This window comes from Phycodurus eques, chromosome 3, assembly GCF_024500275.1.
Source record: "Phycodurus eques isolate BA_2022a chromosome 3, UOR_Pequ_1.1, whole genome shotgun sequence".
Taxonomy (NCBI): domain Eukaryota; kingdom Metazoa; phylum Chordata; class Actinopteri; order Syngnathiformes; family Syngnathidae; genus Phycodurus; species Phycodurus eques.
Genome location: NC_084527.1, coordinates 12,796,183 through 12,822,857, shown reverse-complemented (window position 1 = coordinate 12,822,857; position 26,675 = coordinate 12,796,183). Strand labels below are relative to the sequence as shown.

The window sequence follows — 26,675 nt, the reverse complement described above, 5'->3', positions numbered from 1 at the left end:
ACGAAAAATAGCTTCACAATTGACTCACTAAGATTAGTCATTTTCACAAAGGATAAAGAAGATATGCATGTGACATGAGTATTGGTATATTTTTTGTCTACATGTGTTGCTCCACCGTTTCTGTTCAAAAATCTGTTGCTAAACACTGCGAAACCGATACCATTCGTTAGCCTGTCTGTGGTGTTTTGCATCGTTTGTTAGCTTAATGCTTAAAGTGTGTGGCATATTTATTAAGGCAGAGCTATGTGGTTGTTTTAAATCCACAACTCTTTGTTTTATGTTCATTTTGATAGTAAACTTTAACCAGTAATGACAATAAACAGATTGGAGCTTCTTTTTTGAAGAATTGTTCACTATCTGTCAAATTGTTGCTTGTCAAATTTTTGCTCATAACTCAAAGAAATAAAATCGGCTCGTATCACAAAAAAACCCTTGAGTCGGGTCACTCAAGGCAACACAGTATTTTTTGGGGGGGGGGGGGGGGCCCACAGGAACTCTTTTGTCATGATGGCAAAAAAACGCAAAAATAGAAAATAAAGCCCTATAAAAGAAGTCGAAAAAAAATCATGTAGCAACATAGTTTTGTCAGGTTTCTCCTTGGTTCATGGAGAATGACTTCACACGTTGGGAAAAGACGAATTGTCCCATTGTAATGACGAAAAAAGAGACTTCTGTGCTGGACAAATGCCAACACGTAATATTTCTCATCCTCACGCTTTCTTCCTTGGCGCCGGTAATAAACTGACAAATCCATTTTGTCTTTAAATACAAGTGTTTGGCCCCACTCACCGCTAAAGTAATTACTTGAAACACATTATTATAGTATTAAGTCATTTCATTTTAAATCACACTTGGACTAGTGGGTCATTTTTGACCCTTGTGTGTAAACTTGAGGAAATCTATTTTTGCTAATAATCTTTGATAATTTAAAAAAAAAAAAAAAAAAAAAAAAAAAAAAAAAAAAAGAGATTTAAAGACTCCTTGGGGTATTCAATCATAAAATAGATGGACAGGATGAAATGACCTGGGAAATGAATGTGGGTTATTTTGGACTCACCTTAAGCATGTTAAGCTGCTTCGGCAACTATTTCTCATGAATGACGGTAAACACGGCCTCCTTGACCGTTAAGCAGCTCCATTATCACTTTTCAACTGAATAGAATATTAATAAGCGAGTTTCTACCGAACGACTCTCATGGCCAGACAGTGGCCTCTCTGCTAGGCATGCTAACGACTGTCCATTTTTTACACTCCAAAAGAATGATACCATCCATGTTTTTAGGGTGTGCCTACAATTTGGAGCATTAATAGTTGAGTTTCTCCACAGCAACTCAGTCTAGTCTGTCCTAACTAAGTCTTGCTGCATGAACTGATGACGCCTGCGAAACATCTTCTAAGACACCCAGAACAGTCCAGTTGTGATCGATTCAATGCCCTGAGCATTCTTAACATGGTTCTCAGCTTTTCTTTTGAGTACAATGCTATCATCCAATTGTAAAATACAGGACAAAACCACAAAGAGAGACGTAATACACGGTCAAGCATAGACCTGAAGTGATGTAGTCTAATATTTGATTCGTACTGATTGAAGGCACATTAACCTTGAGTCGGTGAAGATTAACGGCTCCCTCGAGGCTGTTACAAAGTCCTTGTGTGAAATTTTAATTATAGTATATATTTACAAACAAGCAGGCTCTCTGGTCCTTCGCTGCTGCTGCATACATCCACACACAAATGCATACACACACACTTCTTTGTCTACAAACACACACAACACACGGTTGCACTTGCCAGTCCTGACGCGCATTTGATGAGAGGCTACGGACTGCAGCGCTCAGCAAAAAAGGAAAACTCTAGAGGACAGCAGATGTTCATACGCTCACCCTCCCATCGGTTCCCCGCCCCCTTTCTGTCTCATTTACGGACGCAGATACAGACAGACACACACACACACACACACACCATCCTGGCTCTCAGCAGGACCACGGTGACCCATGGAGAAGCCGCACCTGTTAGTGTTTGTTCACCGCATAATGTCAACAAGCAGAGAATCACAAAGGCAAACATATTGATCTTTATGTTTGCCAGACACAAAAATCATTTTGACTTATTAATCCTTAGCAGTCCACTCCTCCATCAGACCTCAGCGGTAAAAGTAGAAGAATAAAGTAGAATCTCAGTAAAAAGCCATCCATTCTCAATAGGGCTTGTCCTCATTACGATCGTGGTTGAGCTAGAGCCTATTCCAGCTGGTTTGGGAGAGAGGCGGGTACACATATATACTACTCACAAAAAGTTAGGGATATTGGGCTTTGGGGTGGAAATTCAGAGTGACTTTTGAATGCACACGACCAACAGCGTGTGAATATGAATGTAGAAAACTAAGCAGTCACACTGACATTCTCCCCAATGAACAACTGAGAGATCTCAGTAAACGTACCTGTTTGATGATGGACTTCAGCCTGGCCATGGCGATGACCGTGACCCACACTGACATGAGCGAGCCGAGGAAATCGCAGAACTGCAGAACGTCATACTCCATTATGCAAAAGACCACAATGCCCGGCTGGTCACATGCGTGGTAGAACTGTCGAGAGGCAGACTAAAAGTTAGATGTGAGAAGATGTAGTAATAATGCACAAAATAGGGCTGACATTGATTGTTTGAACTTGTTTTTTTTTTTTAACTTGTTATTTAAGATGTGTCTGGTCGTAAATCTGACAGACACACTTGTACAGCCGTTCTGGATTAGCACTTAATCTGTCCAAGAACCCTATTGTTTTGTTAATGTATACAGCGGCCCTTCTAAAATCAAGTGCCAGTAAAATTGTCCATCCATCCATCCATTTTCTACCGCTTAGTCGTGGTCGGGTCGCGGGGTCAGTAGCTTAAGCAGGGACGCCCAGACTTCCCTCTCCCCAGCCACTTCCTCCAGCTCTTCCGATGGGATCCTGAGGCATTCCCAGACCAACCGAGAGACATAGTCTCTCCAGTGTGTGCTGGGTCGTCCCCGGGGTCTCCTCCCGGTGGGACGTGCCCGGAACACCTCGTCAGGGAGGCGTCCACGAGGCATCCGAATAAGATGCCCCAGCCACCTCATCTGGCTCCTCTCGATGTGGAGGAGCAGCGGCTCTACTCTGAGATCCTCCCGGATGACCGAGCTTCTCTCCCTATCTCGAAGGGAGAGCCCGGACACCCTGCAGAGGAAACTCATTTTGGCCGCTTATATCCGGGATCTTGATCTTTCGGTCACGACCCACAGCTCATGATCATAGGTGAGGGTAGGAACGTAGATCGACCGGTAAATCGAGAGCTTCGCCTTTTGGCTTAGCTCCTTCTTTACCACAACGGACCGATACAAAGTCCGTATCACTACAGACGCTGCACTGATCCACCTGTCGATCTCCCGTTCTATTCTTCCCTCACTCGTGACCAAAACCCCAAGATACTTGAACTCCTCCACTTGGGGCAGGATCTCATCCCCGACCCAGAGAGGGCACGCCAGCCTTTTCAGACTGAGGACCATGGTCTCAGATTTGGAGGTGCTGATTTTCATCCCAGCCGGTTCACACTCGGCTGCGAACTGCTTCAGTGAGAATTGGAGATCACGGCTTGATGAAGCGAACAGAACCACATCATCTGCAAAAAGCAGAGATGAAATTCTGAGGGCACCAAACCGGACCCTCTCTATGCCTCGGCTGGGCCTAGAAATTCTGTCCATAAAAGTTCAGGAATCCCTGAGGGACACGGTCGAACGCCTTCTGCAAGTCCACAAAACACAAGTGGACTGGTTGGGCGAACTCCCATGCACCCTCGAGGAACCTGCCAAGGGTGTAGAGCTAGTCCAGTGTTCCACTGCCAGGACGAAAAGCACACTGCTCCTCCTGAATCTGAGATTCAACTTCCCGACGGACCCTCCCCTCCTGCACCCCTGAATAGACCTTACCAGGGAGGCTGAGGAGTGTACTCCCCCTGTAGTTGGAACACACCCTCCGGTCCGCCTTCTTAAAAAGGGGGACCACCACCCCAGTCTGCCAATCCAGAGGCACTGTCTCCGATGTCCACGCGATGTTGCAGATGCGTGTCAACCAGGACAGCCCCGCAACATCCAGAGCTTTTAGGAACTCCGGGTGAATCTCATCCACCCCCAGGGCCTTGCAACCGAGGAGCTTTTAAACCACCTCGGTGACCTCAACCCCAGAGATAGGCGAGCCCGCCTCAGAGACCCCAGACTCTGCTTCCTCATGGGAAGGCGTGTCGGTGGAGTTGAGGAGGTCATTCTCCCCACCGACTCACAACGTCCCGAGTCGAGGTCAGCAGCGCCCCATCCCCACTATACACAGTGTTGGTGGTGCACTACTTCCTCCTCCTGAGACGCCGGCTGGTGGACCAGAATTTCCTCAAAGCCGTCTGCAAGTCTTTTTCCATGGCTTCACTGAACTCCTCCCATGTCCGAGTTTTTGCCTCAGCGACCACCAAAGGTGCATTCCACTTGGCCAGCCGGTACCCATCAGCTGGCTCAGGAGTCCCAGAGGCCAAAAAGGCCCAATAGGACTCCTTCTTCAGCTTGACGGCATCCCTCACCATTGGTGTCCACCAACGGGGTTGAGGATTTCCGCCACGACAGGCACCGATAACCTTACGGCCACAGCTCTGGCCGGCCGCATCGGTAATAGAGGTGTGGAACATGGTCCACTCAGACTCAATGTCCCCCACCTCCCCCGAGACGTGGGTGAAGTTCTGCTGGAGGTGGGAGTTGAAACTCCTTCTGAGAGGGGATGCTTCCCAGCAGACCCTCACAATGCATTTGGGCCTGCCAGGTCGGACCAGCATCTTCCCCCACCATTGGAGCCACCTGGTTGACAGCTCTGCCCCTCTCTTCACCCGAGTGTCCAAGACATGCGGCCGCAAGTCCGATGACACGACCACAAAGTCAATCATCGAACTGCGACCTAGGGTGTCCTGGTGTCAAGAGCACATATGCACACCATTATGCTTGAACACTGTGTTCGTTATGGACAATCCGTGATGAGCACAGAAGTCTAATAACAGAACACTGCTCGGGTTCTGATGGGGGGGCGTTCCTCCCAATCACGCCCTTCCAGGTCTCACTGTCATTGCCCACGGGAGCATTGAAGTCCCCCAGTAGAACGATGGAGTCCCCAGCGGGTGCGCTCTCCAGCACCCCTTCCAAGGACTCCAAAAAGGGTGGGTACTCTGAACTGCTGTTTGGTGCATAGGTACAAACAACAGTCAGGACCCGTCCCCCCACCCAAAGGCGGAGGGAGGCTACCCTCTCGTGAACCCCAACGTACAGGCGCCGAGTCGGGGGGCAATAAGTATACCCACACCTGCTCGGCGCCTCTCACCGTGGGCAAGTCCAGAGTGGAAGAGAGTCCAACCCCTCTCGAGAGGACTGGTACCAGAGCCCAAGCTGTGTGTGAAGGCGGGCCCGACTATATCTAGTCGGAACTTCTCGACCTCACACACCAGCTCGGGCTCCTTCCCTGCCACAGAGGTGGCATTCCACGTACCTAGAGCCAGCTTCTGTAGCCGAGGATCGGATCTCCAAGGTCACTGCCTTCGGCCACGGCCCAGCTCACACTGCACCCGACCCCTATGGCCCCTCCCACAGGTGGTGAGCCCATGGGAAGCTGTAAAATCGTTCAATTTGGAATTTGAGTAAAATCGTTTGGAAGAAATAGAACAGGGATCACCAACATGGAGGAGTCCCCAAGGACCACATGAGCAGCCTGCAGGACTGTTCTAAAAATAGCTCGCTGTTGACGGAACATTGCGATTTCCTAGGAATATTGTAGGAAGTGATCATTTAAGGAGAAATGTAGAGAAATAAAGTGTTGCATATATATTTTTTTCTACCTTGTTAAAATCATTGTCAGAATCACATCACTACGTTTTATTCATCTTTCTATCAGCCTCAAATCTCAACTAGTCTTCCTTTTGATATGATTATTCTATGTCAAAGCAAGCTCCTGAGAGATTTAAAAAGACGTCTGACACAAAACTGATGAAGCAGTTAATTTCAAATGTCAGATTGGTCGATGCGTGATCCTTGTCAGCGCGCTGCCCGACAGGCCTTTCCGTCAATCCTCGAGGGCCTTTTGTCCTATCTTGAAACAAGTGGAAAGGCACAGCAACACAAAAGGTGGTTGATAGTCAGTAGTGACTCACGGTGGAGAAGAACATGGTGAAGATGTAGACGGAGGCTTCGAGCAGGTAGTGGTTGCGTACCGCGATGACCACGGGAGGAATGAACATGAGGTTACTGAGACACAGCAGCAGGGTGGAGAGAAGTTGGAAGCTGTACGAGTAGGCCTCGGAATTGTCCGTGCATCCCCAGCCTTCCCAGCCTGACGTACACAGCAAACACACACACACACACACACACACAAGCACACGCAATCAGAAGGCTTTTGTTCTCATGTTGACTGGAGATGACCTCTTTCCCTTAGTATTGCTCTCAAATTGAATAAAATATTCTCTCATCAGCTCGTCCTTGTAAACAGCGCATCTTTTTCTGTGGAGAAATATGCAAAAGCAGGTATTTGGGAAATTGTTAATCCGGCACAACGGAGCCTCCTGGTAAAATCGCCTCTGCACAACATGAATTGGATCGCGATCAAGAGGCAAATTGGATAAGACAGTGTGAATTAAATATTTGTGAGCACAGTTGAATGGAGAATTTGAGGCCAGGGGCAGGAGCTGAGCTGCATATAAGCAAAGACGATGAATTTACCGCCACCGATAAAACGGCAATCAAAGTGGGATTTTAAGAATAATCCTCAAAGGATGAGTTTTGTTTACCTTTATAAGCTCATATTTGATTGAAGACCTGCACTTAATTAAATGTCTTTTTTATTGTACTTTCCAAATTGCTCAAATCAAAAGATTAACATCAGCCGCTGTATGACCTGAACCCATAAATTTCATCAGCAGATTGTCAAATCTGTTGTGAATGATGACCTCTGCACTTTCCTTCCCTATTCTACTGCATGATGTATTTTCTGATAAGATAATAAAATCAAGTAAAGATCCATTGCCCTGTTGAAACTTGGCTATTTTATGAAAAAAGACTTTTGGCACACTGATATTTTCCTAGGTGTTAATTATGGATGAATAATGACTGGCAATTAGTACAAAACACATTCCATAACTATTTTCCACATGAATAAAAACATTTAAATAAAAAAACACGGACATTCATGCAGTCCTTGGCGAATGTGATAATGAAATCAAAATAAGGCTTGATTTGATTTAAATGGAATAAATATTAAAGCATGGGGGAAAAAAATTATTTAATGCAGTGCAAAGCAATAATGGGTAAATTAGCTCCTTACCTGCTTTGCATTCACATGCAGCATAAAGGTAGTTGTTGGTGCGCAGCAGCTTGCACTGTCCGTACGTGCCGCAGTCGTTGATGCACGGCGTCAGGTAGGCGCGCATGTACACCTCTGCAGTGATGTTGGCGCACGTCTCGAAACTGCAGCGAACATGGATACGGAGATTGAGATTTTGATCAGCATTAGACTCCCCCCCCCACCCCCCCACTAGAAAAATGCATTCAGTATATCAAAAGCTTTTAAGATGGTCAGTATTCATGGATTCCCAAACATTAGAAATACTGTTATGGTGCATTAACATACCACGCCTCTTTAGTCTATATGAGAAACATCCACTATTTGTGAGAAGATTAGTAATTAAGCTTACTTTTATACCACACCTTAATATTTGGGACTTCATTGTTTTTGTCGGACAGCATGGTCCATTAGTGGTTAGCAGCTCCCCCGTGACCCAAAAGAGGACAAACTATATACAGTAGAAAATTATATTTTGATCATATTAACATAAATTATTTAAAAAATACAGTTCAACCCCAAAGTGTTCATGTTTTTTTTGGTTTTTTTTAATTTGGTTTGTTTGGTGAATCATCACAGAGGAATGTAAAGTTTGATTAGAATGTTCAAGGATATGTTTGAAGTTAGCATGCTAAGCTAACACAGTTCTACAGTCTGCTCATGTTTGACCAACACAGAAGCACAGTACAGCTTCAACATGACACAGTTTTACACCGACGTCCTGGCTGTAGTGTATTTTATGATAATATTTTAGGTTTAGCATTGTCAATCTTTTGTGGCAACACAAAGAGAATATTTTGAACCACTCCTATTACATTTGCCATGTTTTACTCCATGTTATGTTTTCTCTTTTATCCTTACCCTTTCATGCTAAATTGTCAGTTAATCTTTATGTGCACATGTCCTAAAAATGTCTAAAGTTGAATTATTTATTACAGAACTGTACAAAAATACTGTAACACTTACTATAACTATTTTATGCAACCATCATAACAAACTGCCAACGGTTACCACAAACAAACAACGAGACAATGGATTTATTTGTAATCATATTGATATGACAATTTGTGGACGGGAAAAACATGAGTGCTCGCATTGTCACTTCACTAATGACCGGATTGTGCAATCAATCACGGCAATTGAAACTTCTGGAGGTAACAAATGTCTTTGCTTGCCTTTTGCCAGAATTCCTATTTAATTGACGCAGCTGATCGCCTGGTTATTTTTCACGTTTTATAAATCAGCTAAATTGGACTTGTGAAGCACACCTGTCACTCATGGTACCTACCATAGTACATGACCTGAATAATTAAGCGCAAGTAAATATGTAAAAATCTCAGATTGCTATGTGCATATTTTTCATAGCACAGCTAGGCTCACTCTCACCATCTGTTATTCACACTGAGTTGCAACTCCCGAGTGGATTAGGGAAAGAAAAAAAAAACTTGCTCTGTTTCATTCTGTTCACAATTTTGCTCTTTTAAGACTCAGACAAAACAGCTCAATGACTAAAAACACTGAGAACTCTCAATGTGTCTGACAACCTAATAGAAACAATTTCCCCTATTTTTTCTTTTGACTTCCTCCAAATGACTTTAACAATAGACAGAGAGAACAAAAACATGTACATATTGAATTTATTTCAAAGCGCAGCATTAGATTTTGCACTATGAAACAGAACCTTGTTCCTTATGTTCTCAGTGTGCGCCAGAGGCAATGTAAGAAAATGTGTCTCAAATGAGAGAGGCAGAGGTCATTAGTATACTGAATAATTGAACTAGGTAAAGAATCTAGATTTAGATTTTGAGTTCAGACATATTGACTGTTTTTTTTATTTTAATTAATATTGCCATCCAGTAGTAGGCAACAAATATTGTCTAGCCGTGGTTGCTTGTGGGAAAATTAGGCCAAAGAACTGATTACATGCTTTTAAATATTCATGAGCATCTGTCAACACCTGGTTCCATGCATTTTGCACTTGTAAATAACGGGCAGAGGAAGATTCACAGTTGAGAGGTTCTGGTTTTCAATCTGGGCCTCCTGTGTGGACTTTGCACGTTCTCCCTGTGCTTGCTCGCTGCGGGTAGTCTGGCCTCCTCCCACATTACAAAAACATGAATGTTAGGTTCACTGAAGACTCGAAATTCCAGTCCATAGTTGTGAATGTAAGTGTGGAGGATTGTGTATATGTTGTATATATGGCTTGTGTTTCAGGAGGATGTAGCCCACTGCTACGAACATTTGTCTTTCTTTTTCGATTTTTCGTGACGTGAATTTAAACTCTTAATGCAAAATTCTAAAGTACATGAATCTCTTTCACAAATCCAACATAACCACTTGCAAAGTTTGACTCCATTTCATCAATCAAACGGAGCCAGGCAGTCATGTGACCGCACACAACCTCTCTGCGGCCCCACACAGACGTTTTCAAGAGGGACTCATTTACGTGATACACAGCAGAAATATGCCTGGTGAACCTTTTGTACTGTTTCAAGAGTGCAAACAATGAAACTTAATTTAAGACCATTTTCTGTGGCCGGAATTAGATGTATCATTGTTTTACTTAAAGTGAAGAGCACAATTTCTGGCTACTCCACTGCACAGGACTAACACCCATTCACACTCCCATTCACACCTACGGACATTTTTGAGTCTCTTGAACCGAACCTATTTAGGAAGGATCTTTTCAAGGCAAACACAGAGCACAAGCAAACCCATACAGAAACGTCAGAGATTCAAAACTATAATCCATTTCAAGTTACCTTCTATCACTATACATCTCTTGAAACAATGTCTGGAGATAAGGACTTGAATACATTACTCTTATGGTATGTAGGCCAGTCTTACCCATGTTCTGTGGCACATAGAGAGCGCAGACTGAAGTACCATGTGCCCGTCTGGGGGTATGGAATCCTGAGTTTGGTGATATTCGTGGATGTGTTCACGGAGAGGAAAAACCCAGCTACAGATTCTTCAACAGAGCAAAACAATGAAAAGTGTCGAGAACACAGTCATACTGTACAAACAGAACATTGTTCATTTGTAATCGTCACGTGGCGCTGGTAAGAAATGTGTGACTTGTAAAGGGTTTGCTGTTTCGCTGAGTCGGACATACCTGATTCACATTTCGATGAGGAGTTTTGCCAGAGGAAGAGAGGCATCCCATGAGTCAGGCAGCCAAACACGGTGACATTCTTGTCTTTAAGCGTCGACTACAACACGCAAGACGAGAAAACGTAATTACAATGGACAATACGTACTAAAAGAAAAAATGAAAACGGATTCCGCCCTGTGATTGACGTTATCTGGGATTGGCTGCAGTAACCCGCAACCCTAATGAGTGTAGAAAATGGATGGACGGAAAACAGATGCCAGTCTACTCATGGCTTAACTTTACAGTGAATAAAAATGTAGAAGCAAGATGAGACATTTATTGACAATCCCCTTTTAGTTGGAAAAGAAAATGCAGCATAGTGTACAGTATCATTAAGCAAGGACAGTGTTGATTAAGGAAAGGAGCCAGCAGACACGTTGCCAGGTGCTTCCTGGAGTCACCATCTGGCCTACAATCTCATGATAGAACGACTCAATCAAACCCAATTTCAAAACTCGGCCCATAACGAGTCCTGCACCTCCCCCGATTACACTTGCATTTCACTCCCGAAGCAACAAAGTGCAAACTCTGCTCAGAAAGTTAAGACTGAATAGCAGTTTTCGGCCAACTTTTGGAGACAACAACCTGCAAAAGTCTTACTAGCTTCAGGGGTCCTCTTTTGTGAAAGTGTGTGTATGAGTATGTGTGGCCCCCAGGGGGCAACTGCCACATAGCAAGACCCTCTCCGTTTACAGCATCTTTGATTCAATGCCTTAAAGAGAATATAAAGCCACAGAATGAAATTACAGACCAATAAAAGGGCTAAATTGAAAAGAAGATGACCGTAGTTTGTTGTTCTCAAGAACAGATCTAGTCTGTGTCCAACAAAACACTTTTGGCCAAATGAAGATGTTGTACTAAATAAATAAATAAAGTGTGTTTGTGTGTGTATATATATATATATATATATATATACATACACTATTTTTAAAAAAAGAAAAAAAAAGATAAAGAGACACATTTGAAATGAAATGGTTAAAGACAAAAGATATGCAAGTTGAATATCCTGGAGGTCGTAAAATTGGGATTTCAACCAGCATTTTCTGGAAAAATATGCCTCTAAATTTGAAGAAAATACTTAGAGGTCAAGCCGGATTCAAGTGTGACACACCTCTGGCCTTGCTGCCCAGTACATTATGAATAATTATAATGACAACAGCTATTTTTGACATAACCATCCCCTCACTGTCTGGTTTTGGGTTTTTTTGCCATGTGGTCATTTGTCAGTTCCTCCATCTTTGTCCAGTTTGTTCAGTCCAATAATTAGTCAACAGTAGCAATAATAGAATGAAATGTACAGTACAAATTTGCCCAAAACGTCCTTTGTTTCTTTTCATTCACGAAAAGTCAGGGAAAGTCTCTCTGGATGGCTGCAATGGAACTTAAATTCCAGAAAAGCTTAATTCAGTGGATGGTTCGGAGCGTGATAAAACTTGAACGGTACCACGTTCCGTTTTTTGAGCATCAAAATCTTGAATCACATGAAACCTTTGAACACACATGTAGGCATTGCCGAATCAGTTCCTTGTTCAAGCCTTTCTGCCATTTCTTTTGTCAGCAGTGGGACACGAACCATGACCCTCTGGTCCCAAAGCTGACCTAATGCCTGTGTGCTGCTTGAAACACCTGCACCATTAATGTCACATTGTGTACATGCTCCTGCTTGCTCTTTAATAGCATTTTTAACATTTGCCGTGTGTATTCATTGCTGTTTATGTAGTCACATTTTTGTGAAAATCTGCCTCACTAATCCATTTACTGGTTCCAGATCCCTTCTGCTGACAGCGTCGTGCTTGATGAATGCCAGTTGATATCACTTCTCTTTTATTTGCTGCGTTGGGTGGCGAGCGATCGCCGCAGAGGCCATCAAGTCAACTGATGCAAGAGCGAAGAGGAAGTTGGCTACATACGCGGCACAGACCTGCCCTTGCACATTCCACTAACCAAACTAATTAAAATAAACTTTCATTTAGCTCCTTAATGTACACACATTCCCATCGATGTGATTTGCTGGGGGGGGGGGACTAAATTGGCTTTCGCAAGACTCCCCAATTTGTGTTGATTCAGTTCAACACCTCCTGCTAAATAAGTTCCTCAAAGGAGGTGCATCACTGATTAAAAAAAAGAAAACAGTGCAATGTACAAGAGCTAATAAGATACAGAATGTCAAGGACTAACTCATTACAGAGCATATAAGCCTGACTTCAAGAAAACTTTGAAAATTGGATCTAAAGAGATTAAACGAATGTGTAGGGGTAAAAAAAAGTCATCTTGCATCCCCTTTCGCAGTCTTTTCAAAAGAGTGATGCAATGCAGACAAGATGTTCTTGCTTTCGTGACTGCAAATCTGCCAGGGTTCCCCAATGGAAGCAAATGACACATTATGGCTTAGGGGGAGAAATGTGTCTGTAAAATAATAAAGCACATGACAGCCTCTCACAAGGCCACATCTCAAGACTTGTATAACCGGCCAGGTTTCATCACACCATGATGTCCACAAGTTCAAATCTGCACACATGGCTATTCTGGACACTGTGGTTGTGCATGTTGAAGCCACAAAAGTAGAACAGGGGTTACCATTATTGTCTGTCTGTGAGGTGACAGTAATCACTGTCACTCCACGACATCAGTCAATAAAACATCTAATGAATTATTCAGTCCATTAATCTCATTTCCTGGAGAGGAAGCAGGAAGAAAAGGCAAATGTGCCTGTTTGCTTTCTTGCGGCCGCTTAGATGAGATGATCAATTTCATCTGTGCGCGTGTGTTCACTGGAGATGAAAGACGTGTTTGCATATCACACGACGTGTGAACAGAAGGGAGACAGCATTCAGGTAGTATTTCAAGCCTGCGAGCTGCACCTGTTGGAGCCAGTGGCATAGTATCGGTGGGCGCAGGCTGCAAATCAGATTTTAAAAAATTGGATTCAAAACAACTGAGGGTTTCGTGCCAAGTGAAATAACTTACTTTGGGACCCTCCACTTCAATGCTACAAACTGAAGTTATTTTCTTGGGCCCCCCGGTGAAGAGGATTGTCATCACCCACCACCACTCCCTTACACTGGCCGTGGCTGCAAGTATGATACATCACAGGAAAGTACAATGTACAACACAGGGGGTCTTTGGTTCTTGACTGAGTTCCATTACATTGGGAGCACCGTAGTCGATCACTAACGCAGTGATTTATATATAAAAAAATAATAATTTTAAAAAAAAAAACACTTCTAGACCATAAATTACAACAAGGCAGCAAGTGAAGGTGCCTTATTGGGCAAAGTGATAACATATTCTTATGTTGGGTGCCGTTTCAAATCTTAAAATGTGGAATTTTAGGACCGTCATAAACAGAGCACGCCCTGTAGAATGATGCCTTGAAATAGGAGTAAATTCATTCCGTGAGCACACTCGCAACACAAAGTAACTCAAGAAAAATAGCACTCTACAGTTGTATACTTTTCAAAAAAAATCCATCCATCCATCCATCCATTTTCTACCGCTTATCCGAGGTCGGGTCGAGGGGGCAGTAGCTTTAGCAGGGACGCCCAGACTTCCCTCTCCCCAGCCACTTCATCCATCTCTTATGGGAGGATCCCGAGGTGTTCCCAGGCCAGCCGAAGGATATTGTCTCTCCAGCGTGTCCTGGGTCGTGCCCGGAACACCTCACCAGGGAGGCATCCGAATAAGATGCCCCAGCCACCTCATCTGGCTCCTCTCGATGTGAAGGACCAGTGGCTCTACTCTGAGATCCTCCCGGATGACCGAGCTTCTCACCCTATCTCTAAGGGAGAGCCCGGACACCCTGCGGAGGAAACTCATTTCGGCCGCTGGTATCCGGGATCTTGTTCTTTCGACCCACAACTCGTGACCATAGGTGAGGGTAGGAACGTAGATCGACCGGTAAATCGAGAGCTTCGCCTTTCGGCTTAGCTCCTTCTTTACCACAACGGATCGATACAAAGTCCAAAAAAATAGTACAATTAAATAGAATGTAAAGAATTAACAACACATGGCACCAAAAGTAATAGTTTTATATAAGACATGGGTTTGGCCTGAGCACAGCAAATAGGCAAGTTTCTGAGGGAATAACGGAGGATAGGTGTCCCCCCCCCCCCCCTCCCAAAAAATAATATCTGTGAATTCTGAACCACGAATATGACCATTATTCCCTACGTTAGCACATCTGTCTGACAGTTCTGAGATTGTTGGTTTGAATCTGGCTTTCCTGTGTGTCGTTTGCATGTTGTCACTGTGTCAATACAGTCATCCCTCATCTATGACATAGGGTTAGGTTCCGGTCCACCCCCGCAATAGGCGAAATCCGCGAAGTAGCGACCACATTTAGTTTTTTTTATTATTTATACAATTTTTAAAGCTGTATTAACCGACCCCAGACTCTTACTAATCTTCCTCACACTACTATTAACCTCTAACATATTCTTTTAAATACGTTGTATTCTCTTAAACACCTTTTAAACTCTTAAACTTACAGTAATGCACAGCAGTACTGTTCACTATGTACATTTCATTCCTTGTAATAAGTGTTTTAACCATTATCTTTTTTGTTTTTGTTTATTTAACAGTTGTAATGTTTTAGCCTCGGAAGCGTTGATTTTACCGGGAAAAATTACAATATGCACTCAGAATCCTGCGATATGGTGAATTATGCGCTATATGAATATGAAAACAAAATTCAGCAAAGCACCGACTCCGCAATAGGTGAACCGTGGTATAGCGAGGGAGCACTGAACAAACAAACAGGAGAGGCGTGTTCTACCTCAGAGGTTACGCTATATTCTCTTCATAAAAGCAGGATGTGTGATACGGCACTCTCACTGTATCTTATTAGAATGCGCAAGTGTACCTAATGTTGTGTATACACAAGTAAACCTTAAAGCTACTTAAAAGCTAAAATGGCTGCTGTGTGCTGTTGCACAAAGATATTGAAAGACATCCATCTATCAATCTGCCAAGAAGAAAGGAAGAGAGCATATTACGCCGGCATACATTTGAAGGGAACAGTCCAAGTTTTCAGCCGGGATTGGATGTGTCATCCACTTATTTCAACGCTGACTGACTGCTTTCTATTAAAAGTCCATCTGGCAGCTCCCCAGCTTGTGTCTCCCCGCAGACCTCCAGAGTCACTGCAGGTGCGTTGTTAATGCCATTACCAGCTGAAGGACAACTTAACAAAGATATCCAACTCTTCCTGACAGTTTCTTTACGCATTTTCCTCACTGCAGCGTCAGAGTTTAAAAGTGACATGATTAGTGGCAAACTATTGCAGCTCCCACAGCATTTAATAAGCATTCAGTATTTAACACTTTGAACTAGGTTTGGGTATAATAATTAATTGATCATTAAGAATTATATCAATTGTGTGGAATTGACTCCCCCGTGCTTGTGTGGGTTTTCACCAGGTAATCCTTACTATTTCCTTCTACATTCCAAATACATGCACAATAGCTTACTGTAAATAAAAAATCAGTTGTCCATAGAGGAGAATGTGAATGGTTGTGTGAATATATGTGCCCTGTCATTTCTATTTTAAATCTCATCTCCTTGTCATGTGGTTAGAAGCAAGTATTCCTGACATATGCAGAATACAATGTATGAATTTAAGAATCGAGACGGCATATAAACTGGTGTCAACAGTGTAAAGGTACAATCTCCAGCTAAGAGAGCAGGTGGCTCTGTGGTGCGTTGGACTTCTAGATGAGAAAGTAACAATTCAAAGGTTGTGGGTTCGAGTCCCACCAGAGTCAGTTTTTAGTTCATGTCAGTTTAAGCTGTTTGCTAAAAAGAGGTCAGTTCATAAACTGAAACCTAAATCGTACTTTGGCACAACCATGCTGTAAATTAAAATTGAATTTAATTTTATATTTAACACAGAGTAGCAATTCCATCATGCATCTTGAATCATTTTAGTGCTGCTTTTGTAGTAATAATTGCTTATTAAAACGGCATTAATGTTGAATAAGTACTAATTTTATCTTGACAATCGGTGGTTTCCAACGATATGTTTTCATATAAAAACACCGCAATGATCAAGCAGAAGAACTCACCATGTTGAGCTTCAGCTCCATGTTGAGAACGCCCCCGCTGTCTAAAACGGGCATGAGGTTGATGGCGAACACGGCCGCCCTGTCAGGCGGAATGGATATATTTGGACCAAAGAAGACGTAGAAGTGCACAGAGAACGTGTCCAGCTCGTTGCGAAGAGTCGGACGGATGGGCCAGCACTTGTCGGTGTCGGTGGGGGAAGCGAGGTAAACGACGCTGTCCCCTGAGGTGTGCAGCTGAGTGGCGTTGTTCGACGGCCCTCCCGGGGCCGCCGCGGAGATGCCGTCAGACAAGGAGAAAGCCATCGGCGTGCCAAACGATTGCGGCATGTTCATGGAGGAGCCGGCTGGGGACTGCTCCTTGGATGCGTTGGACTTGCTGCAGTCTAGTTAAGACAGAGGAATTGAATATTTTTACTATTGAATATTTTTTTATTGATTATTCTCTCAATCACTCATTTGATGAATCAAATAATTGGACAATTAAGTTTGCATTAAAGTTTATTGCAAACATTTTTATTTCGATTACTGTTTATTAACTGATTATTGTTGTGCATTTGGTATTGCTAAATGATTAAAGAAAACCACATTTTAAAAAAAAAACAATTAAGCAATATCATATGAGGGAGTTATGTTGTACTCACCAACCTTTTCAAAAGATGAGAGCTACTTCTTAGGTACTGAAGGGCTACTAGTTTGATATACACTTTCAAGGCTTCTTCAGGATCAACTACGTCAGTTACAGCCTATTCATACTATGGCTGCAAATAACGATTATTTTTGTAATAGATTAGAATGAGGCGGCACGGTGGCCGACTGGTTAGAGCGTCAGCCTCACGGTTCTGATGACCCGGGTTCAATCCCCGGCCCCGCCTGTGGGGAGTTTGCATGTTCTCCCCGTGTCTGCGTGGGTTTTCTCCGGGCACTCCGGTTTCCTCCCACATCTCAAAAACATCCATTCATTGGAGACTCTAAATTGCCCGTAGGCATCACTGTGAGTGCGAATGGTTGTTTGTTTCTACCCCCGCCTCCTGCCCGATGACAGCTGGGATAGGCTCCAGCACGCCCGCGACCCTAGTGAGGAAAAGCGGCTCAGAAAATGGATGGATGGATTAGATTGACTATTTTTTTGCATACATTGATTAGGATTCAGTTAACAGTTTGGTCCGTAACTTGTCAGAAAAGAGACTGAATGTTGATCATTGTTTTCCAAAGTTAAAGCAGATGTTTGCAAATGTCTTATTTTGATTAAACACAAAATTAATCAGTCTGGTTTTATGAAGGACTACATAAATCTGAGAATATTTAATGTTGATAGGCTGAAATTCCAAGGATTTAGACAAACGTTAAACGAGGTCTCGAAACGATTAATCCATTATGAAAATAGCAGTAATAGTAATCTTTATTGCAGACATAGGTCCATATAAAACAAGAGCATACAAGTATATAGAGAGAAAATAAAATAGAAGAAAAAAAAATAACAACATATAAACCTGTCCATAATAACATTTATACAAACTATAGCACCATATAATATAAGCTCAGAGGTAATTCTATAGCAGCTTTTCATTGGATTGACTAGGGCTTCTATTATGTGGTTCTCTAACTTCTCCAGTCGACACATAAAGCTAAAAATCAGCTGTCTTAATTGTGCCTCAAATGTTGGCACCCTAGTGGAAACAAACAGTTGACCGGCACGATGCCACCTTGGGACTCAAAGCAGCAGCCTCAGTGCGTCAGTGCAGTGCAACTTTAAGCCTCCGTATACTTCTTACAATTGGACCATACCTGAGCAGTACATAATGGCATAATATACTCCAGGTCCTGAACACTGAACACTTCACAAAAACAGAGCATATAGAAAAGTTGGGTCGATTAGTTATCGATTAATGTGATAATCGATTAGTTGTACATTAATCGATAAACTGTTGCAACTCAACAATAGAGTTCCAAAAAAGCTTACCATTATTATTATCACAGTAAATAAATCCCGGCCCCGCCTGTGTGGCGTTTGCATGTTCTCCCCGTGCCTGCGTGGGTTTTCTCCGGGTACTCCAGATTCCTCTCACAACCCAAAAACATGCATGGTTGGTTGATAGAAGACTCTAAATTGCCCGTAGGTGTGAATGTGAGTGCGAATGGTTGTTTGTTTATATGTGCCCTTTGATTGGGTGGCATCCAGTTCAGGGTGTACCCCGCCTCTCGCCCAGAGTTAGTTGGGATAGGCTCCAGCACGCACACGACCCTAGTGAGGATAAGCGGTAAAGAAAACGGATGCATGGATAAATAACTGCACACTACTCACAAAATGTTAGGGGTATTGGGATTTCTGGTGAAATTTCAGGATGAACCAAAACAATGCACAAAAACTTAAAGCTGAACTTAATTTGACCTTCTCAAACTGTCCCATGTTTCACTACTTTTTACATAACATCACTGTTCTCTAAGAAAGAGTTGAGCAGCAAATTTCAAAACAGGTGTTTGATTTATGAATCGACCAATACATTAGCAAGGACGTCCGTTTCTATGGCTTTCTGTGACTCTTCCAGTCTCTGTGTATCTGTTGGAAGCTGCTGATGACACTCTGTGACACTCTAAGCCAAGTGGCAACTTCCTTCTGAGAAGATCCCGTTTGAAGCAAGGCAATGGTGACGTACTGTTGATCAATTGTTAGATGCCGTCTTGGTCTCCAATGTCCAATTAATGGATCAAACAGCCGCCGTGGGTTTTGTCTTTTTTTTTTTTTTTTTTTAATTTGTATGGTTCAATGTCTGTAACGTAACGCATGACCAAACAATTGAGCTCGAGAGGACATGCTAGCAGGCGCTAGCACGATAATATGGGACCTTGAGTTTCGTATTTCGTGCCATATCTTGCGTAAATGTGTGTTGCTATGACAAATAAATTCCTTAAATCCTTGAATTGTGAAGTGATTTGAATTCAGTTCTCCGTCACCTGTATGTTTTATTTTGTCCTTTAGTATTTTTTTATGACTCTACTTTTCTTTTTATATTTATTTTCAGAGTAAAATCACAAGGTTTATGTTACCGTGCATTACATGACAGTTTACTTGAGTCGTCGTGGTGGGCGGGAGAGTAAAGGCGGGGGTGGTAATCCGTCCTACACAAACAGGCAATAACAGCCCAGGTTATTGTACTTGCAGTATTAAGGCGCGCTCTGCAGAAAGAGTCGTTTGCACATCATCCCCTTCGGCGGGCTTCTACTATGTAAACAGGAAGCTTTTTAATGAGACAGAGATTCACAGTAATTGCGAGCGGTATGCTTTCACTGAGCACAAAGCGACCCGTTGCAAATTGGTCATGGATGGCAACAATCAAACAGCAGCTGTTACCCAGGGGAAAAGATTGCAAAGGTTTTTGGAGCCTAGCCTGCTTTGAACAAATGTTGTCTTTGCATGGCTTTAAAACGTTTGTTCAGGATGCTAAAATAGCCATAAAACACTTAATGCTACATATACTATGCTCCGGTCATTATTATTTTGACTGGAACACACAAACTCAAAAAAGAAGAAGACTCAAAAACTAAATCAACTCTTTGTGTATGTGCGAAGGTGGAACGGAAAGGAACAAAAACCTTCATGACCTTCATGGCATTCATAATCCAAAGATTTGGCTCACGTTAATCTCAAATGCAATCAAAGAGACTCTCTTCAATGCCAACTTCTCGGCTGAGGCTACAACCTGCACGAAATATGCTGCAAAACTGCAATATTAAATAATAAAGAGCAGCCTAGTTTCACTCTTTCCTGTTTGGAAAGTCTGAGTGCTCCAACAACAAACTGGATTATCCTGAAGGGTTCTTCAATTTAAGACCACGAAAGGTCAAGTAAGATCAGGCTGGTCCAGCAGGGAAAAGACATACTGTGAATAATTAGTGGCCGCGTTGCCATGGTGATAAGGTGCACTGTAGTACAATGTCGAATAGAGGAAGAAGAGCAGACTTCCCGCAGATTTCTCAGCCGCCCCAGCCCCCCTGCAGGGTTGAGAACACGCAACATTTCTGCTCTTTGCAAACTAAAAACAGCATGTAGTGCTTTTGCAAGGAACCAAGTAATACGGTCCCACGCGAAGAGCCCCTTTTTTGGGTGCAGCCTTCAGGAACAAGCCCTCAAATGGGCCCGTTGATACATTTTGAAGTTGGATTGGGAAAACCGAAAGCCAAAAAAATGTGTTTTTTGTTGTCACATTATTTACAACATGCCGGTGTTTACTTTGGTTAATACTGCAGTTGTGGCCAATAGGGTTTTAGGAAAAACAAGAGCAGCTTTTTAAAATAGGATGATAAATAATAAACAACATTTGTGCTGATAAGTGTCACAATTTCAATATTTCAAATGTATTTGTGCCCTAATGCTAACTTTATATTGCTCAATGACTACTTTGTGCATTTGTGTAAAGCTGATTAGATTTCTGAGTTAAATGATGATTAATTTACAGAGCAAGTAGAATACCGTAGTTAGTGCAATGTAAATCAATATCTCATATCATGTGGTTATGTTTTACTTCTCTGATTTTTTTTTTTTAATTATAGTAATCTACTTTTAAAAATGACGTCATCAGCAACTAGTCAGCGTTGACTCGACTTCACATCATATTATCGTCGACTTGAAAAAAAAGTCGTACAACCCCTAATATGCAGTATATAATATTGCCATCATTGTATGAGCTGATAAATACACTGAATGGCCTTCAAACTGCACAATCTAATGCAAACTCTTGTACTCAGGGGCAACATTTAATTTTTTTAATTAGACGTATTGGCCAGGTCATTGGTAGAAAAAAAAAGTTAAAGTGAATGTAAAATATGTACATTTTTATTATGAAATAATAGTTAATGCTCACTTTTTTATTTTATTATTCTAAATTAATGTAATTATAATTCATTAATTATTTAATTATATGTAAAATGGTTTATTGTAATTGTTTTTTGATTCCATTATTTACAATAAATCAAGTGGCAAATTATTTATATACATTAATTTTAAAAAACAATACTTTTATTCAATTTGTAAAAAACGGCTAAATTAATGCAACAACTACTACAGCACTCTTGGAAATGTAATAAATGCGTGCTGGGCTAGATTAAATAATGGAGCCCCTTGGGCCATACTTTGCCCAGCCCTGATCAATTAACATCCCACAAAGAGCAGCATCCACAATTGTGCCTTTACAGTGTATAATAATGTTCCAAGTTGAGGTACCAAACTATATATTTACTAAGGTGTTTGTAGTTTGCAGTTGTGGAGAACTATACTAGATTGTACTAAGAGTTGATGCTCTATTATGTAGACATAATAGGGTCCAGCTATTAGAAACTAATTTTGTTAAATGAATACTACTGAAAAAACAGAGCTCTTGTATCGGATCTCATGACACTGTTCAGGCGTATCTTTGTTGGCAAGGCACTCACCTGTAACCTGCACGCCGATGCGGAAGTAGACGTTGGCGTTAGTGAGGTATCGCTCCACCTGGATGTAGTACCATTGCTCCCAGGTGGGTACCGAGGCGTCCAGCTCGCAGGGGCTCCACTCTTTGCAGTCGAGGGCACTCGAGTTGTGCACGGGGGGCGCCCGCGCTCTTATCTTCAACACCACGGGGCAAGTGTTGCCGCTCTTGTTCTTGACACCGCAGTTCAGCAGCTGAACTTTCACCTTTGATATGTAATTTGGCGCAAACACTCTGCACACACACACACACACACACACATTTCAGTGTAGGCTTCACATGAGAGGATGCAGTACAGTTACTGAATTGTAAGGTCACTGTTCAATGAACAGCATCCATGGAATCCGTTTTCTATTGCGCTTGTCTGTCCTCAGGTTTTCAGGTGAGCTGGAGCCTATCCCAGCTGACTTCGGGTGAGAGGCGGGGTAAACTGGTCGTTGGCCAACCACAGGGCACATATAGAAAAACAACCGATCTCTATTCACCATATCTATGGACCATTTAGAGCACGGGTGTCTGAACGTTTTCTTCCCAAGGGTCACATACAGAAACTGGGAGACTGACATTCTTCAACTTAAATATATTAAAGACGCTATAAACCAACCCATCAAGCCATTATATGTTGTGTTTATATATACTGTATTATGTTAACTTTTTGTTAAAGGTGATAAAGCAACATTTTAGGATTTTTCAGGATTTTTAGGTGGCCCACTGGAGTAGGTCCGCCCCTGCACTGAGTAGCAGCCAAATTACATCTCCACATTCCGAACCAAAGAGACCAAGAGAAATCGAGAGTAAGCTGACAAATTTGTGTGACGGTGTTGACTTCATCATTAATGTCATAATGTCATATCCATATCCGACCTTCACACGGAGAAAAGCGTGGACCATTTTTGCTTCGGAAACAGAATTATCTTTAACCATCGGGCATTATGAGAATTTTAGTATCATTTATTTTGTTTAATTTATTTCAGTTACAAATATAGTGGTGCGTTGAGATACACTACAAGCTGAATTTGTTCCGTACTCAAAACACTCATATCTTCTTTCCCCATTGAAATGAATGGAAATACCATTCATCCATTCCAGCCTCCCACACCAAAAAAAGTTTTTGATTGTTTTTTTTAAAAAATAAAAACAAAGATACGATGCTAAAATGTTGAATTTTATAAAACCATCCTGTGATGACCATTAAGTAGAACATAAAGAATGAATCAGTTGTTCCCATATTTTGTAACTTCAATTCAATGGACATTGTGCTGCTCCTTTTGGTGTGTGCGCTTTGCCCACATGGGGGCAGTATAGTGCAGCCATAGGGACACACATAAAGAAGAGTTTCATGACTAACTCAGTATCCTGCAGTAATTTTTGTCATTTTTCGTAAAGGATAAAGAATATATGCCTGTGAGTGCTGTTACATTGTCCATCTACATGTGTTGCGCCACGATAGGTTTTAACACTGCGACACCGATGTTATTCGTTGGTCCGTCTATGGCATTTTGCATAGTTTGTTAGCATTAAGCTAAACTGACTTTCCTAAAACTAAGCTATGTGGTTGTTTTAAATACAAAACATGTAATTCATTAAACTTCAACTGGGTGTGTTAATAAACAGTAACACATTTACTGTTGACTGTGAATGATGCACTCTGTTGATATTTTGTTTATTCACTACTTTTCTATTGTTTATTAGCTAGTTTCTTGTTTGCTTTTGCTTTCTTTTTCTAATTTGGGTGAGCTTCGAAATAAACATCTTAATAGATAATAACCTACAGTGTATGCCCGAATGCTGTTATTAAGCGTTATGTATTATTCACTGGGAAATTGAGGGGGGCACATTTGGAATGTCCCCCCCAAAATGTTTAATGAAACATAAGCAATTAAAATCTATCCTACTTGAGGATTAAGTTACAGCTCAGTAAAGAAAGACACTAAAAAGCTATATTTATTTAAGGAAAAAAATGTATTACCAGCCAGATACATCCAGCAATAGATCCAAACATCTTGGGAAGATTCATCAGAACACTGACTTAATGGCCCAAAAAACATCATTAAAAAACAGAATGTAAAATACTTCATATTGCTCCTCTGACACTTCACTTTTACAGGAGGCAAAATCCATAAAAATGCAGAGAAAAATCTATTTTTTAATGAACAAGTTGCACTCCTGGACTACAGTAATAAGATAGGGGAGCCCACTGAGGCAAATAAGGTTTTAGTTTTAGCTAAACGGGCCAATTTCCCCCCAAAAATATAGAAATATTTAAAGCGTAGTTTAGCAGATGTTTTTTTTAATATATATATTCTTTTGCAGTCTTTCCAAGGGAATTGATGAGAATTAATTTTTCTTCTACAAACTAACAGCCATCCATCCATTTTCTATAGTGCTGGTCTTTATGTCGCAGGTGAGCTGGAACCTATCCCAGCTGAGTCTGGGTGAGAGGCCACGTACAACTTGGACTGCTTGCCAGTCAATTGCAGGGCACCTATAGACAAACAACCATTCACACTTACATCCACAACAATGGACAATTTTGAGGTTTCAATTAACCTAGCATGCAAGCATGTTTTACAATTCAGAGTACCTGAAGAAAACCCACGCAAGCACAGGGAGAACGCGCAAGCCCCACATAGAAAGATCCGAGATTTGAACGCTGAACCTCAGAACTGTGAGGCAGACGTTGGCCGCAACTTCACCATCCTGCCCAAATTAATATTCAAACTTTTTTTACCAGTAGGCAAGATTGTGTTTTTTCCACAACATTTAAGTTCCCTTTAGACAAACCTGACATTTATTTGTTTATTCCTGTAAATTCCCCCTTATTCCCATCAATATACCCATGGAAAGTTTCAAACTTAAAAAAAAAAAATAATAATGCTGTTATTTTGCAGCCTTATAAAGCGTGGACTTACTTATAAAGAGCAAATCTGTTGTGAGCAGGGATCATCTGGTCGATGAAGTATCCCGGATAGAGCACCGCAATCCCAATGAGCCTCTGGACAATGAGCTGAGGCTGGAACAGATACTGGCACTCCTCAGACAGACCCTATATCAAAAAGACACAGACAGAGCGGATTTCAATGACTTCTTATAAATTGTGTAGGACTTTTAAGATGGCAAGAGGAAGATCATTATCATTCAGACCATCTGCCTCCAGACGCATGTGAGCATAAAGTCTGTCTCAGGGATTAATAACACATTTGGGTCCCCATACCGCCAACGAGCCAGTCAGTGAATTGTGCACCCTCCATTTCACTGCTGCTGCTGCGGTGTCCCATTAGAGTGCCACGTATGTCAATCTGTGACACGGAGCCGGCAGGCTTCTCGAACGATCAGCCGCCAAATTAGTTTGAAAAGGAACAGAGTGTCACGAGGAGGACAGGTGTGAATGACCAATGAAGTCTTTCATTCCTGTCGAGTGATCACTACCCCCTCATCCCTCTGTCGTGACAAATACTGAGGCGTGTCATTAGTGAACCTTTGATCGATTACAGCCTGCCATTTGGCTTTCAATCAAAGCTCCTGATATTTGAAGGCCCCCCCCCCCCCCCCCCAATTACGTCAATTACGTGTTCATCTACCTCTCCATCCGTCCCTCAGTTTGTTATCCATACCTCAGAAGATAATCCTGTCCCATCAATCCATGTTGGTAATATTAGCACGTTAAGATAATAATGTGCTAATACGCTAATAATTAAGCTATCTATCTGGCTTGCAGCTAGCTATCCATCCATCCAGGTATCCATCCGTTCGGCCATCTAATTCACAGGTGTCAAACGCAAGGCCCAGGGGCCAGATGCGGCCTGCCAGATCATTTTAGGAGGCCCGTGAAAACTAATCTTGTGCGTTGCTAAAATCTGTTCCAAAATAGAAAATTGTCTTGACTTTTAATAACATTGAGATTCCAAGCATTTTTCGTTACCGAACCTTTTTTCCTTTTCCTTTTCCTTGACTTTATATTTCAAATCTATATATCTATCACTTTGTGTGTGTACTGTAAGAAATCATTTGATGAGGTGATTATACATTTATATGGTTTTACAGTAATTGCTGCCCTCAAAGGGAAACCTGAAATTGTCATGGTTTGTGTTTTGGTTTGGGTTGTGTTTAGTTTGGTTCCATGTTTGTCGTCTGCTCATTAGGTTGTCGTGTCCACCTGTTCTCGTCTACTTTGTGTCGACCAATCAGCTCTCTCCAGCCACTCGTGTCTTGTCCAGGTGTTCCTCGTTGTCTCGTCAATTTGTTTGTATTTAGTTCCCTGGTTTCTTTCCGTTCTTGTCGGTTCATTGTCGTTGTCACATGTCTTTACCATGTCATAGTCGCCAGTTGTCTTTATCATTGCGGTATGTCGTTGTCAGGTGTCATTTTCCCTTTCTATTCCACATCTTACTCACAGGTCCTAGTTTGTTTCCAGTTTTAGATATTCAAGTGTTTCTTTGTTACTTTGGTTTGGTTGTTATCTGTGGTGGGACTTCGTTCAGTTTTGCTTTATCCAATATCCTTGTTTTCCTTTTTTGAAGATTAAATATTATTATTTTGAGACTCCCGCACTCCTGCCTTGCCTCCCTGCTTCCCTGCAATTGGGTCCACCATGTTCTTGCCTTGCGTTCCTCGCCTTCGC

General features: G+C 42.1%; 1 protein-coding gene across 1 annotated transcript in view; it reads right to left on the bottom strand.

Annotated features, from left to right (window-relative positions):
* tmem8b (transmembrane protein 8B) overlaps nucleotides 1-26,675 on the bottom strand; it is a 54,864-nt gene that overhangs the window by 12,206 nt on the left and 15,983 nt on the right. Inside the window, exons 4-11 of the mRNA XM_061673452.1 lie at nucleotides 24,967-25,100; nucleotides 22,020-22,288; nucleotides 16,593-16,975; nucleotides 10,492-10,588; nucleotides 10,224-10,347; nucleotides 7,359-7,501; nucleotides 6,193-6,371; nucleotides 2,441-2,587 (exon numbers count right to left, since the gene is read on the bottom strand). Coding sequence (XP_061529436.1) covers nucleotides 2,441-2,587; nucleotides 6,193-6,371; nucleotides 7,359-7,501; nucleotides 10,224-10,347; nucleotides 10,492-10,588; nucleotides 16,593-16,975; nucleotides 22,020-22,288; nucleotides 24,967-25,100 — 1,476 coding nt within the window. The remainder of the gene's footprint in view (nucleotides 1-2,440; nucleotides 2,588-6,192; nucleotides 6,372-7,358; nucleotides 7,502-10,223; nucleotides 10,348-10,491; nucleotides 10,589-16,592; nucleotides 16,976-22,019; nucleotides 22,289-24,966; nucleotides 25,101-26,675) is intronic.